Genomic DNA, 14,549 nt, shown 5'->3' with positions numbered 1-14,549 from the left:
GGTCTCTTTGCTTTTCTTCTCTTTGGAAGAACCAAAGGTGAGCTTTTCGTTCTATTTGACTGCATAAACGGGGATTTGACATAACTGATACCAATTTTTTTAATATTCTTTTTCTGACATCGTTTGACCAATATTTCCCGAAGTAGCACCCTTTCAGCTGAGTTGGCAAAGGCGCGTCCCCAGGGACGCGCTTTACCCGTGTTTTCGCTGAGTTGGATGCCACGTGTGGAAGGCGCATCCCCGGGGACGCGCCTTTCGCCAGCTCGACTACCACGTATTTTGTTTAATAATAAAATTTTATTTTTATTATTATTATAATTAATAATATATTAGTAAATGTTTCGATTATAATGTAAGAATTATCAAATGTTTTGTTAATTGTGTTAAAGGTGGAGTGAATTATCTACATTAATATGATATAACAATATATGAAAATCAGTTTTGACTTTATTGTAGTTATATGAAAATGTATGAAATTAATATTACACATATGGTTATATTATTATTTTTGATTTTGATTATCGATCTATTAATTTTATCAGTTAATTATTTAAATGTATCAATCTAGTCATCTCATATTAATATTTACGAAAATATTGATGCATAAGTTAATAAATAGTATAATTACATATTTAATCTCAAGACTTACATATTTATAAAATTAGTCTTATTAAAAATTTAATTTAATAAATTTTATCCTCTAATCAGAACATGAAATGTGTCATCGTATACATAAATTTTTTAATAACTTTTAATTTGTTTAATTAATTTTTTCTCTACTTAGAAGGTGGAATTATTATTATATTTTAAAAAAAATTATAACTAATAATTATTAATTATTATAAATAAATATATTAAATATATTTATGTATTTAAAAGTTAAAAAAATTATTAGGTGTACATACATTGACAAATATATAAATGCAATAACATTAAATTATTAGAAACAAAAACATTCATTAAATACAATATTAATTACATAAGAGTTAACGTTATATGAGATAAAAAGCTAGACATTTTTTTTTTTGTGCCCGATGTTTCTACAATGCCCACATCGTTTTGTTCTGTGACTTCTCCCGAATATCCATATCACAATGTATTCTAGTAGATTTTGGACGATCTGAGTCCCTCAATAGCAATGGATCTGGTACAATTGTAAGCCAAGTTTGAATCTCATTTGGGTCTCTTTCGTTCCTATGGGCGAAAACTCAAATTCATACCTTGAATACTTGTGAAGTTGGTATACGGGATCAACATAATTTTTGTAGTCCAAATGCGAATGTGAGCAAGCAGCAATGACATGAGAGCATGATATTTGAGTGCTTGAAAGAAACCACAATCGCACCACTCTTTTGCAGATTAAACTCTGAAAGAGTTAGCTTCAATCCCTTGCAGCGGAAGGCATTTCGGTTACACGAAACAATTCACGGGTGCGAGAAAAATTTGTAACTACATCCATTTGATGCAGCCACTTTTTTCTGTAATCAACTACTAGTCTTGGGTGGTAAATATGTCCGTTTTGCATCCAAGTAAGAGCTTGTCCACGAGCTTTGCAAAAGGTTGACCCAACGAAAATAAGTCATTTTAACCAACGTCGTGACTGGTAAATGACGCGCCCCTTTAAGGTTGAATTTATTGCTTCAGCCAAGTTTGTGTCATATGACTATAGCGATACCCCCCGTCATATGCATTGTCTACATTTCTTTACTGATGTCCATAATGTACTCGCACCCCTTCTTATTTTTGCCAAACAGCTCTGTAGCATCGACTCAAACCTTTGAGGAAGAGTTTGTAACCTAAGCCATTAGGAATATGTAATAGTTAATATGAAGTATAAATAAGTAATAAGAAATTGATAGAAAAATTGGGAAAAAGTACATACCCATCCGCACGACTAACTGACGTTCATCGTTCTTCTTGTATTTTCTATATAGTTTGCAGCAATATGACGGACACAATAACGATGTTGAACATGTGAGGTTCTACATTGTACCCAAAGAGTCCATTGCTGCTTTTTATCCCGTCTCCTCGTCTGAAATAATGCATACTCGTTCCCTGGTGACAACATGTAAACGTAAATTTTAAGGAAAAAAGCCCAAGACTCAGTGTCTTCTCCTTGAACAGGGCAAACGCAACAGGAAGAATATTGCGTTTCCATCTTGGACCACAGTCAATAATAAAACTTGCTTGTATTTCCCATAGAAAGTACCATCAATTTGGACAACTGGTTTACAGTACTTGACTGCATTAATACACTGAGGTAAGTCCAAAAGACACGGTAAAATTGGCAGCGATCGCGAACCATTCGATCATTCGTAATGATGTTGAGTTTCGAACTCAACAATTGTCCCGGATTAAGTCTTTGCACAACATGAAACCAACTGGGCAGCTCGTTGTAAGAGGCCATTCGCCATAAGTTGCAAATGGCATTCTGTTTTGCCAACCACGCTTTTTTATATGAGACAGTGTACCCATATTGTGACTGTATGCAGAAATCAACTGCAACAGCTATATGAGAGCTTTGCTTCACAATGGGCATGATTGCTTGACAAATAATTGGAGTCCAAGTTGGGATGATCCTGGTTTATACCTGTTGCACAACATGTATGAGGACCGTTGTATCTGGTTAGTTCCCATAAGTTGTTCTTCCTCTTCCTCTTTGATACACGTACCATCCATTGACATCCGTTGTACGTTGACGCAGTAGCATACATATTTCTCCGGTTAGATCGATCAACTCGGGACTGAACTGAGTTACGAATATTGTAACTCTTATTGCCATCATTGCTTCCTCCTCGATGCGAACTCCATTCCAATATGCAAATTACCGTCATTGACTGATGATTGAAGTCCATAGTGCCAACATCAGGAAGATCTGGAAATTCAGGCTCATACATTGCATCATAATCAGCCTCATACATATGTGCAGGAAGTTCGGCTGGTTGTATTTATCGGAACGTCATCCTCGTCATCATCAGAATGTACGTTAAACGTGGTGAGTCAGGTTCACGATAATCCCGTTTCAGCACCATCTGCACCTGGCTCCCGAAGAGGTTCTGGTGGATGAGGGTTCCTCCGATAATCCAAGTTGAGGTCAAATAAGTTCCCCGCTTGCATGTCCTCCCCTTGAACTTGAGGCCATTGTATCATGTGGGATGTGAATAGACTGTCGTCTCGTTGGCATTTCCATATGTAAGTCAAAACATTGGCAGATGAATGTCTGCCCCTTGAATTAGAAGAGATGTTGCCATATGGATTATTGGTGAAGCCACGTGGGTTGAGATCATAAGCAGTTGCAGATGAATGTCTTCCTATTGAACTTGATGGCATGGTATCTGGCGTTGGATCCGCCATTAATGATGTGAAATCATTACAGATCAGTTGTGTCGGGCTATCTTGATCAGTTTGATATGCAATGCCAAAGTGAGAGGAATATGAGAGACCACGAGTTGCACGAACCTCAATAAAAGTGGCATACATTTCAATAAGAGATTGTGAACTCCCATATGAGCATCAACCATCATAGAAACATCATCATCGTTTGAAAGCTGAAATGATGTATACGTGAGCGAAAAAAGTTCAGTAGGAAATCTGTACTGAAGTGAAGATAGTCTTCTCTGGCCTGCTACACGAATCTTTAACGAAAATTTGTGATTAACTCCTCAATTGTGATTTCTCTTCAAGATTAAGGGATATAATGATCTGACTCAAAAATAACCCCCTCTTCAGCTTCCTTAATTAGTCCATCATACAAAACAACATAGAAAGACGACTCATTTTTAGAGAATTTGAGAATTTAGAGTTTGGGAATTGAGAATTTGAAGCTTGTGAACTGAAGTTTGTTTTGAAAGTTATAATGTTGCATATAATAGTGTCTATAATCGGAGTACTATTCACATGAAGCGCGTTCCCGGGGGCGCGCCTTCCATTATTTCAGAATATATTATCATTGCCCTATTATGTCACTCATATCCCTCGGGACACTAGATATCAGTACCTATTATTTCACTATTCATATGAAGGCGCGTTCCCGGGGGCGCGCCTTCCATTATTTCGTCATAGAATATGTTATCATTGCCCTATTATGTCACTCATGTCCCTCGGGGACACTAGATATATCAGTACCTATTATTTCACTATTCACATTAAGGCGCGTTCCCGGGGGCGCGCCTTCCATTATTTCGTCATAGAACATGTTATCATTGCCCTATTATGTCACTCATGTCCCTCGGGGACAACTAGATATATCAGTACCTATTATTTCATTCACATGAAGGCGCGTTCCCGATGGCGCACCTTCCATTAGAATATGTTATCATTGCCCTATTATGTCACTCATGTCCTCGGGGACACTAGATATATCAGTACTATTATTTCACTATTCACATAAGCGCGTCCCGGGGGCGCGCTTCCATTATTTCGTCATAGAACATGTTATCATTGCCATTATGTCATCATGTCCCTCGGGGACAACTAGATATATCAGTACCTATTATTTCACTATTCACATGAAGGCGTTCCCGTGGCCCGCCTTCCATTATTTCGTCATAGAATATGTTCTCATTGCCCTATTAATCACTCATGTCCCTCGGGACACTAGATATACAGTACATTATTTCACTATTCATGAAGGCGCATTCCGGGGGCGCGCCTTCCATTTCGTCATAGAATATGTTATCATTGCCCTATTATGTCACTCATGTCCCTCGGGACACTAATATATCAGTATATTATTTCACTATTACATGAAGGCGCGTTCCCGGGGGCGCGCTTCCATTATTTTGTCATAGAATATGTTATCATTGCCCTATATGTCACTCATGTCCCTCGGGGACACTAGATATATCAGTACCTATTATTTCACTATTCACATGAAGGCGCGTTCCCGGGGGCGCGCCTTCCATTATTTTGTCATAGAATATGTTATCATTGCCCTATTATGTCACTCATGTCCCTCGGGGACACTAGATATATCAGTAAATCAGGTAAATTATAACCAAAATTAACTTCTTTTGAAAGTTCAGCAAGTTAAGAATAACTTAAATTAAAACGTTATGTGAAGTTTGAATAAATTAGATAAAATGTTATGGATAAATTGAATAAATGTGAAGTGATAAGTTGATTGTGACATTGAATTGTATGGAATGAGCATTGAAATGTGACATTGAATAATTGCCAATTCACCCCCCTCTTGGCCGATTCCGTCGACGTTAACTCAACTAAGTTGATTTTAATGTATACATTTAATATATATGTTAATGATAAATCTGTATGGATAAATTTAATTTCAATTTAAGTATTGTGAACTATAATTGGAATATAACTTTTAATTTCGAATACAATTGGAATATTAAGTTGAAATTTAATGTTAAATTTCGAATACTATAATTTATATTTTAAATTTAAATTTCGAATAATATTTTTTTTAAATTTCGAATAATATAATTGTATTTTAAAACATTTATCAAACATTAATGTTAAATGTGAATAAAATAACATTAAAAAATATGTATGTAACAACCATGAAACATTAAATAACATAACCAAATTACATAAAATTCTGAAATATAATTATTTAAATAACATTAAATACAAATGGATCACCGATGTCGTCTTCTCGAATGAGTTCCACATGGCGGTGGTTGTCTATTTCGTGGAGGATTTCTTCGTGGAACTTGTTCTTCAGTCTCCTCATCTTCACTATCATCATCAGCAGCATTTTCTTCATTTGGTGTAGATAACGCTGAAGGGGCTAAAGGGCCTGTATAAAATAACGACCGTGGAGGAGTGCTAGTAACAATCCCACCGCTCCCCGGGAACTGTGAAAACTATGGAAACATTGGCATCAATGTCTGTGATCCAGATGGAGATTGAGGTGTCTGCGGAGAAGCACCACCAGCCAAATAAGATGCATATGAACCATATGCTGATCATTAAACATAGCGTATATGCACCCATATGGTAAAACCCTGCGGGCTAGGCATGTAACCTGGCGGGCTAGGAATGTAACCCTGCGGGCTCGGAATGTAACCCTGCGGAGATGGCATATAAACTGGTGGGCTTGGCATATGAAGTGGAGGGCTGGGCATGTACCCCTGCGGCATCGACGAATAGGATGTTGTGGTGGGACTGATGCAGAACCGGTAGCGCCTTCTCTCCGTCCACGCGTCGGGGGACGATGATATTGACGGTTCACGTCTTTCTCGGACGCCTAGGAATGTTAACCCCTCGTGCTTCCGCCGAAAGTAGAAACGACTTCCCATTTTCATTAAACCAGTCCATATAGTTATCCGTAACCATATGACCAGTTTCAACGTAATATTGTCGAGGGGCCAACAGTGTATATCGGTTCTCCCAAAGCGCAATCCAATCTCTGTGTCTCACACCCAGTTAACATATTCTTTCCTCGTCTATCTATGTTATGCACGTCGTCTAAATTCCTAGGAGCTCCAGGAATATATTGCGTACAACCATACTGACGGAGCACGCGATCAACTGGATGCCACTCATAATAGCTAATATAAGAGGTATAACCGATATCCATACCTCTAATGACCCACTAAGGTGGGGTGGGATGCAAGCTTTCACTTCATCGCTCGCATAAGGTATCCACTGAAACTGAAATATAAATATACAATTCAAATAAATAAAATATTCTAATTATATCTAACATTTTAATTAAATATTAATAATTAAACAAATTTAAAAAACATACCTCAGACCCAGCTTTCGTATCAATAAGTAAACGAATTTCCTCTAACCAGTAGGTATACTTTTATGGTCCTTTCTTTTCATCGACCACCTATGAAATAATATAAACTAAATATCACTCTATTTAATTGAAAATATTTAAATCAAAATTTAGTTCGAAAATTACCTCAACAATAAGGGGATACGTATGGTTCATTCACGATCGGGCATAAGAAAGGCATGCGGAACCATGCCCATGATTGTAGAAGCAGAAGACATCCACCGATAGCAGTTTCTTATAATTCTCGCCCGATACATTTCTCTAAAGAGAAATGCCAAAACTGCAGCGCCCAACTATATCTTCCAGCTTCATCAAAATCGATCAGATGCCGCAACCACATACAATGCACCTGGTTGCGAGATTTGTCGGGCATCAATATTCCTCCAATTATTCGTAGAATATATGCCCGAGCACATGCCTTTGTTTGATCCTCTGAAGCATTTTCATTTAAAACCTCAAAATAACTTTCAACCAAGATAAAGCTATTCTACCTCCATTAAACTCTGGCGGAGCAGCTCCAAGATAATCAATGCACATGATTGCAATCACCATCCGCCATACCACACATCATATTTCCGTCGACGGGAAGCCCCAGATGCATAGAGACATCCTCCAATGTAATTGTCGCCTCTCCACATGGAAGGTGAAAAGTGTGTGTCTCGGGCTTCCACCTCTCAATCAGTGCAGAAATTAGGACAGGTTCGAGTTTGCAACCGCCTATAATTGTTGCAATATACCCGAACCCAACAGAAGCCAAATATGGCAAAATACGTTCGTGTCGGTATACGTGGATTTTAATAAAAGTCTCTAAAATACGATCAGTATCTAAATAATATACATTATAAAAAATAAAAATTAATATAAATTCATAATAACTTTAAAATAAAAATAAATTTAAATATTAACATTAATTATAAAAAATATTACCATTTCGCTAAAATGTCTGGAGATATGATCAATATCCAATCGCAACAGCATTTCGTTTTCCATTATAACTGTAGACAAAACAATATAATTAGCAAAAAAAATTAATAATTCTAAATAATAATTATAAATATTATTTAATAAAAAATAATATTAATAATAATATATAAAAATAATAACTATTTAAAAAAATACTAACATAAAAATAAATTTCTTACCACTAATAACAAATTTAAAACTCAAATAGTTGGAGAATTTAAGTTATATAAGAGAGGAGATATGATTTTGGTATGAAGAATGAGGGAGGGTTGAGGGGGTTTATATAGGGGAGGAGGAGGGGTAGTTAGAAAAAACTGATGGGGGCATTTATGACATTTAATGGAAGGCGCGTCCCCGGGGATGCGCTTTCCACACGTGGCAGTCGAGTCAGTGAAGGCGTGTCCCCGGGGATGCGCCTTCCACACGTGGCATCCAACTCAGCGAAAACACGGGTAAAGCGCGTCTCCGGGGACGCGCCTTTGCCAACTCAGCAGAAAGGGTGCTACTTCGGGAAATATTGGTCAAACGGTGTCAGAAAGGGAATATTAAAGAAAATTGGTGTCAGTTATGTCAAATAGCCTGCATAAACTTGAGATTGACTTCATATCTGTTAGTTTTTGGATCACCCATTGCTTGAACTCATACATTTTTTGGGGTAATTTTAGTGTCTCTTTTGTTTTTAATTCATAACCTAGGGATTTGATTGGCTTTGGCGAGAATTTTAAAATGGGTTTAGTGAAATATAGATGGGTTTTGAGTTTGATCAGTACTTTTTGTTTCTGAATTCTGGGTTTATGTTTCTTAAATTATTTTGTTGGATTTGATTTCACTCTTGGTTTATGCAGATGTCTTGAAATCTCAAATATTGATTTTTTTTTATCTTTTAATAACTCAGAATTTGATTCTTCTAATATGTTTTTATGTGGCTAAAAGCTTGAGCTTCACTGTAAATTGATAATATTGAATTGATCATCGTAGTGTATAATGTTTACTATATATGAATTATGCATTCTTTGGATCTTCTATTTGAGTTCTGTTAAGTGTTTATGCGCCGGAGAGCAATTAATCAACGTAGAAAAGATGATACCTCCATTGGAATCCCTTGCTGCCGAAGATTATTCACTGAGTGATTATTATTCTAAAGCTAGTAACGGTGAGAAAAGGCCAGATACCGGGAATATAGAAGAAGTTGAGTTGTCGCTGCGTGAGAGTAGTTCATTGAATTATGAGATTTGCTTCTTCATCCTTTGCAGCTTTCAAGTTTAGTTTCGGAATACGTTTGTTCGGCATTGCCGTTATATGTCCTTGGGATATGTAGCATTGTACTGAAAATTGGAAATGGCACATAGGTTTTCCTATTATTTCCTTTTAGTGAACTCGTTTCTGCCTTTGCATCTCCCCTTTTTGCCAATTCTTTAAGTGCTTTTATTTACTTTCTTTCTAGCCAAGGTGCCTTCGATTTGCAGGAAGCTAGAACATGATTGGGAAGAATTGAATATCAGAAAGGAAATACAGAAGCTGCACTGCATGTGTTTGAAGGAATAGATATTGCTGCAATAACTCCCAAAATGAAACTTGGCCTTACTAGAAAAGTAGAAATGCGAAAGAGACACTCTCATGACTACGCTCCTCCGATGTCTATCCATGCTGTTAGTTTACTACTAGAAGCAATCTTTCTCAAAGCAAAATCATTGCAATCAATCCACATAGAAAAAGTCCATTTTCGATCTAGTCAACACGTCTAAGAACATTACAATAATATTATTACGATTGGATATTATTGTTGTTTTAATGTGATAAATCCTTTAATTATATATTTTGACAGTATTATTATTATTATTATTATTACAATATTATGTATTATTGTTGTTTTAATTTATACTATTAATTAAACATTCTTAGTTATAAACTTTATAATATATTAATATTATCTAAAATACAGATTTTTATAAAATATAATTAATATAAAAAAATGAACCTTTCAAATAATAATAAAAACATATTCTTTGTACAACTTCTTTATTAAAAATAAATTTTGAAAACTGTTTTCAGGAAAATTACCCAAACAACGTAAAACATTTTACAATGTACTATCAATGCTGGAAAATGATTTACATTTCTATAAAACATTTTCCATATTTCATTTTCCGAAAAACGTTTTCAGTGAAACAAACAGACCTTTAGTGTTTAAACAAATAATCATTAACTTTAGAAGTTTTAGATTCAAATATCAATAATTTTATATATTTAAGTGTTTATTATATTATAGAAATTCTTTTAACACTTGTATTTATTTTATATTAATAAAAATTTATTATTATTTAAAATATTGATATGCAATTTCCTAAAAGATATTGATGTGTAATATATTATTTATATGGGTAAATACATTGGTAGTCACTGAATATTTAGGATATTTTCATTTTAGTCATCAATCTTTTAAAATTTGATTGTAATTATAATTATTAAACTTTCAATTTGCTTTTACGAACATTGTCCATAATGACCATTAAGAAATACTGACATGACACGTTAAAGTATACTATCAAAAAAAATCTTAAGGCCTGAAATTTACTATCACAGGAAAAGGTATTTATTTTTATAAACGGAACGATCATTGATCAATCTCAATTAAAAAATGATCTGTTTGACTATAAAATTATCAAGATTATGTTTAAAGCTTAATATCTATAATCTTTTAAATTTGTAAATAATAATTATTCAAACATCGCGTTTTAAATCAATTTTTAATTTCTTTATTTTGTTTCCAATTCTAAATGCTAAAAATTTTAGTAATACGAAAAACAGAATGGATTATAAATTTTAAAAAATTGAACACCAATAAGTTATTAATTAGTTCTAGCGTTGATCTCTTAAATAAGATTAAAAATTAAAAATTTATATTATTAATAAAGTAAATTGAATTTAAAAATATTACTCTTTTAATAAATCTTTATATTTTTAAATTTGAATTAGTTGGCTAGTAAATATTGTTGAAAAAAATTGTAACAATATCGATAACGATAAAGAAAGTTAAACACCATGGGCTCCGAAAGAAGATAAATTATCATAATGAAACAATCATAAAATAATAAGCGGGCCATGATCAAAAACATATTACAAAACAATGATGTTGTCTTGTCTGAGATTATATCATTACATATATAGAAAACAATTTAGTACATATTTTTAATGAAATATTTAGCATATTATAATTATTAATGGAGTTTAAACTCTAAATAATATTTTTATATAAAAATTTAGAAACGATATTATGAATATTTTATTTAAATTTTACAATTAAAATATCTTACTGACAAATATATCAAACAGTGACATAATATATAATAAATGCTTTAATCAACAGGTCGTGTGTTAAAGTTGGTACAAAGTAACATCAGATAATATAAGAACAGTCTTGAGTGCATCACTAAAACAACCTTTTTTTTCCCTTCTAAGAATATGCTACATGAATATTCTATTTATTTTCTAAGTACGGTCTTGAGTGAATAACTAACCCTGTATAAGTACAAACATATTGTATAAATAAATTATTGTTATTTCTTGATGTTATAGATTTGAATATTAAAAATATTAAGAGTGTATACATTTAATGTTAAATAATTAAAAATTATCTTCAAATAAATACTACCTTGCACTTATTTCAAATTAACAAAGAAAAAAATATGAATAAAATCAAGTAACTTGAGTCTGAACCACCACGGAACTATAGAGATGTTGGCGGAACAAGAAACCCTGCCGCAATCGGCATGAACGCCGCCACCGACAACAACAACGTATGATGTTTAGGCTCCAATTAGTGTTTTAGAGTTTTTAAAGTGATATTGGTTTGGGTCGTGTCACTTGAATAGTTCTGGGTTTTAGTCGGTTTCGTATTGAAATGAGAAAGATCCAACTCTCAACAGTAAACCTCATCTTTCAACGTAATGGAGCCTACTAATATACTGTAGATTTGACCTTATTAGTTTATATATTTTCTTCCATTTCTAAACACCTCACTTGTAAGCTATTCATCCATCGTTAATGGCCAACATTCTCTCATTTTTCGTCTCCATATCCGTCACTATCTTCGTACCCTTATGCATGGCTGCAACAAGCTTCAACGACGACCAATCTGTTCTTCTCGAGTTCAAAGCCCATATCGCTTCCAATCCTCATAATGTCTGGCCATATAATTGGTCATCTGCCACCGGAGTATGCATCTGGACCGGAGTTTCAAGCGGCGTTAGTGGCCGAGTCATGGCCTTGAATCTTCCCAACATGATCCTTCACGGCGATATCCCGCCACCCTTGGGAAACCTCTCGTTTTTGTTGGCTCTCAACGTGAGTGGGAACTGTTTTAATGGCGATTTGCCATCCGAGTTGGCCAAATTGCATGGCTTGGAACTCATGGACTCGAGCAACAACGAACTTAGTGGTGAAATTCCTTCATGGTTTGGCAACTTAACCGAGCTTCGACATCTAAGTCTCTTTGGTAACAACTTTATAGGAAGTGGTAAGCTTCAAAAGATTAAGAGTCTTCGTCTCTGATACAACCTGCTTTCGAATTCGATTCCTCCATCATTCTATAATATTTCCTCCGTAGAAGTTGCAGATTTCATGTTTAATAATATCACAGGAAGTATATTGAGCAGTATTGGGAACTTGACTAATCTCAGAGAACTATATCTTGCAGCAACAGATATTGCAGGTGAAATTCCTAGGGAAATCGGTAATCTTCGTGATTTCCAAGTATTTGACGCCAGAAATTCGAGCCTTACCGGTTCCATTCCGGAAAACATCTTCAACATGTCGTCGTTAAAATGGATTTATCTAGGAAACAATAAGCTTTCCGGTACTCTCCCTATTGACATACGTTGTAACCAGTTCTTGTTCTTTTTTTGTCCTTAAATCAGTTAAATGATGAAGTTCCTTGGGCTTAGACGGTTGCCACGAGCTTCGGTATCTCGACTTATTGGTAAACGGATTCACCGGACAGATCCCGAGTAGCATCGGAAACTTAACCAGTCCTCGGAAACTATACGGGAGCTTATGAATTGAGAGGTGAAAAACAAACAACTAGAGGACTTGTTTTTTCATATTGATGTTTGTTCATTAGTCATTACCACTGACTTTATCTAATCTTCAGCAGGAGAAATCCCATGGGAGGTAGGCAACCTTCTGAACTTGGAGGTGCTGGACATCGGAGAAATGGGGCTCACCGGTCTCATTCCACCGGTTATCTTCAACATGTTTTCTTTGAAGATGATTCACCTCGCAAACAATAGTCTATTCGGTAGCCTTCCAAGGGATATATGCCTTGGCCTTCCAGCACTTGAGTGGATTTTATTTTCTTAGAAGTAAACTCACTGGAAGTGTTCCAAGGAATATTGGCAACTGCAGTTTCCTCCACACTATTAAATTTCGGCTAAAACGGTCTCACCGGTACCTATGTCCTTTCCGTATATAGCTTGGTTTTCTGGCATATTCGACTGCAAATTAAAGCATGCTGATTAAAATGCTTGTACATACGTTTTCATGGTGGTAACAGGACAAATACCAGAGGAGATTGCCAACTTAAGACAACAACTTGACTGGTTCAATTCCACCAAAGGTATTCAACATGTCAACCATCTACTTCATTGCATTACATTGAAATAGCCTTTCAGGACATCTTCGGTCGAGCGACGAGTTTCGGCTTCCTAGACTTACACTCCTAGTCCTAGCTCAGAACAAACTCAGTGCCAGCATGCTTTGATAATTTGACTGCTTTTCTGAACTTACATTCCAACAAACTAAGTTCCAACATTCCATGACCTTGTGGAGACTTTCGAATCTGTTGGAACTCGATTTGTCATCGAATTTTCTCCGTGGCTCTGTCCCGTTAGATGTTGGGAACTTAAAGGTTTTGATCAGCATGGATTTATCCAATAATCGTAATCTGCCAAGCACCATTAATGGCGACCTCAACAGTTTGATTTATCTTTCATTTGCAGAGAATTCATTGCAGGGTCAAATTCCTGATTCTTTCGGCCATTTAACGAGCTTGGAGTTCTTGGATCTCTCGAGAAACCGCCTTTCTGGAGTGATTCCTAAGTCCATGGAGGCACTCTCCCATCTCAAATACTTGAACTTCTCTTTCAATAGGCTCGAATGCGAAATCCCGACTGAAGGACCGTTCCAAAACTTGTCGGCCGAGTCATTCGGGTCAAACGAAGCTCTTTGTGGTTCGCCTCGACTTCAAGTGACACCATGCAAAGCTGGCTCTGATCACCGCTTGAACAGGGCGTGGGTTCTTATGCTGAAATGCATCTTACCAGCTATAATATCTGCAATGTTGCTGGTGACCCTTATAATCATCCTTGTGAGATACCGTAATTCAAAACGAAAGGTCCCGATTCGAGAAACTTCGTTGCCACTGGCAACATGGAGAAGGATTTCTTACTACGAGCTTCGAGTAGCAACAGATGGATTCAATGAAAGTTGCTTGACTGGTACCGGAACTTTTGGCTCGGTTTATAAAGGCACTCTATCAGATAGTGCAACGGTTGCAGTAAAAGTTTTCGACCTACGTATCAATCGAGCATTCCGGAGTTTAGATTCTGAGTGTGAAGTAATGCGGTCCGTTCGGCATCGAAATCTGGTTAAAGTCATTAGCACTTGTTCCAAAGAGATTTTCAAAGCTTTAGTACTCGAGTTCATGCCGAATGGGAGCCTTGAAAAGTGATTGTACTCTCATACTTCCGCTCTAAATATTGTACAGAGACTCGACATAACGATCGATGTCGCATCGGCTCTTGAACATTTTCATCACGGTCATTAAACACCGGTGATC

General features: G+C 35.8%; 2 protein-coding genes across 2 annotated transcripts; both read left to right on the top strand.

The window, feature by feature from the left end:
- Window positions 1-11,758: 11,758 nt before the first annotated feature.
- On the top strand, window positions 11,759-13,002 carry LOC120172938 (probable leucine-rich repeat receptor-like protein kinase At5g63930). Its single transcript, XM_039180259.1, has 3 exons — window positions 11,759-12,230; window positions 12,354-12,600; window positions 12,867-13,002. Exons 1-3 carry the CDS (start codon window positions 11,759-11,761, stop codon window positions 13,000-13,002), a joined length of 855 nt encoding a protein of 284 aa, XP_039036190.1.
- A 524-nt stretch (window positions 13,003-13,526) lies between these two features.
- On the top strand, window positions 13,527-14,441 carry LOC120172937 (receptor kinase-like protein Xa21). The gene has a single exon (XM_039180258.1). It carries the CDS (start codon window positions 13,527-13,529, stop codon window positions 14,439-14,441), a length of 915 nt encoding a protein of 304 aa, XP_039036189.1.
- The last annotated feature ends 108 nt before the right edge of the window (window positions 14,442-14,549 follow it).

The sequence above is a fragment of the Hibiscus syriacus genome, unplaced genomic scaffold (assembly GCF_006381635.1).
Source record: "Hibiscus syriacus cultivar Baekdansim isolate YM2019G1 unplaced genomic scaffold, ASM638163v2 tig00111917_pilon, whole genome shotgun sequence".
NCBI classification, from domain to species: Eukaryota; Viridiplantae; Streptophyta; class Magnoliopsida; order Malvales; family Malvaceae; genus Hibiscus; species Hibiscus syriacus.
The sequence above is the reverse complement of the archived record's forward strand: the minus strand, read 5'-3'. Positions and strand labels throughout refer to the sequence as shown.

Excerpts from the sequence above, each read along its gene's own strand:
- LOC120172938 (XM_039180259.1), top strand. The coding sequence starts at position 11,759 with ATGGCCAACATTCTCTCATTTTTCGTCTCCATATCCGTCACTATCTTC. Across the intron at positions 12,231-12,353 it reads TAACAACTTTATAGGAAGTG|GAAGTATATTGAGCAGTATT; the intron begins GTAAGCTTCAAA and ends ATAATATCACAG. Across the intron at positions 12,601-12,866 it reads ATTGACATACGTTGTAACCA|GAGAAATCCCATGGGAGGTA; the intron begins GTTCTTGTTCTT and ends AATCTTCAGCAG.
- LOC120172937 (XM_039180258.1), top strand. The coding sequence starts at position 13,527 with ATGACCTTGTGGAGACTTTCGAATCTGTTGGAACTCGATTTGTCATCG.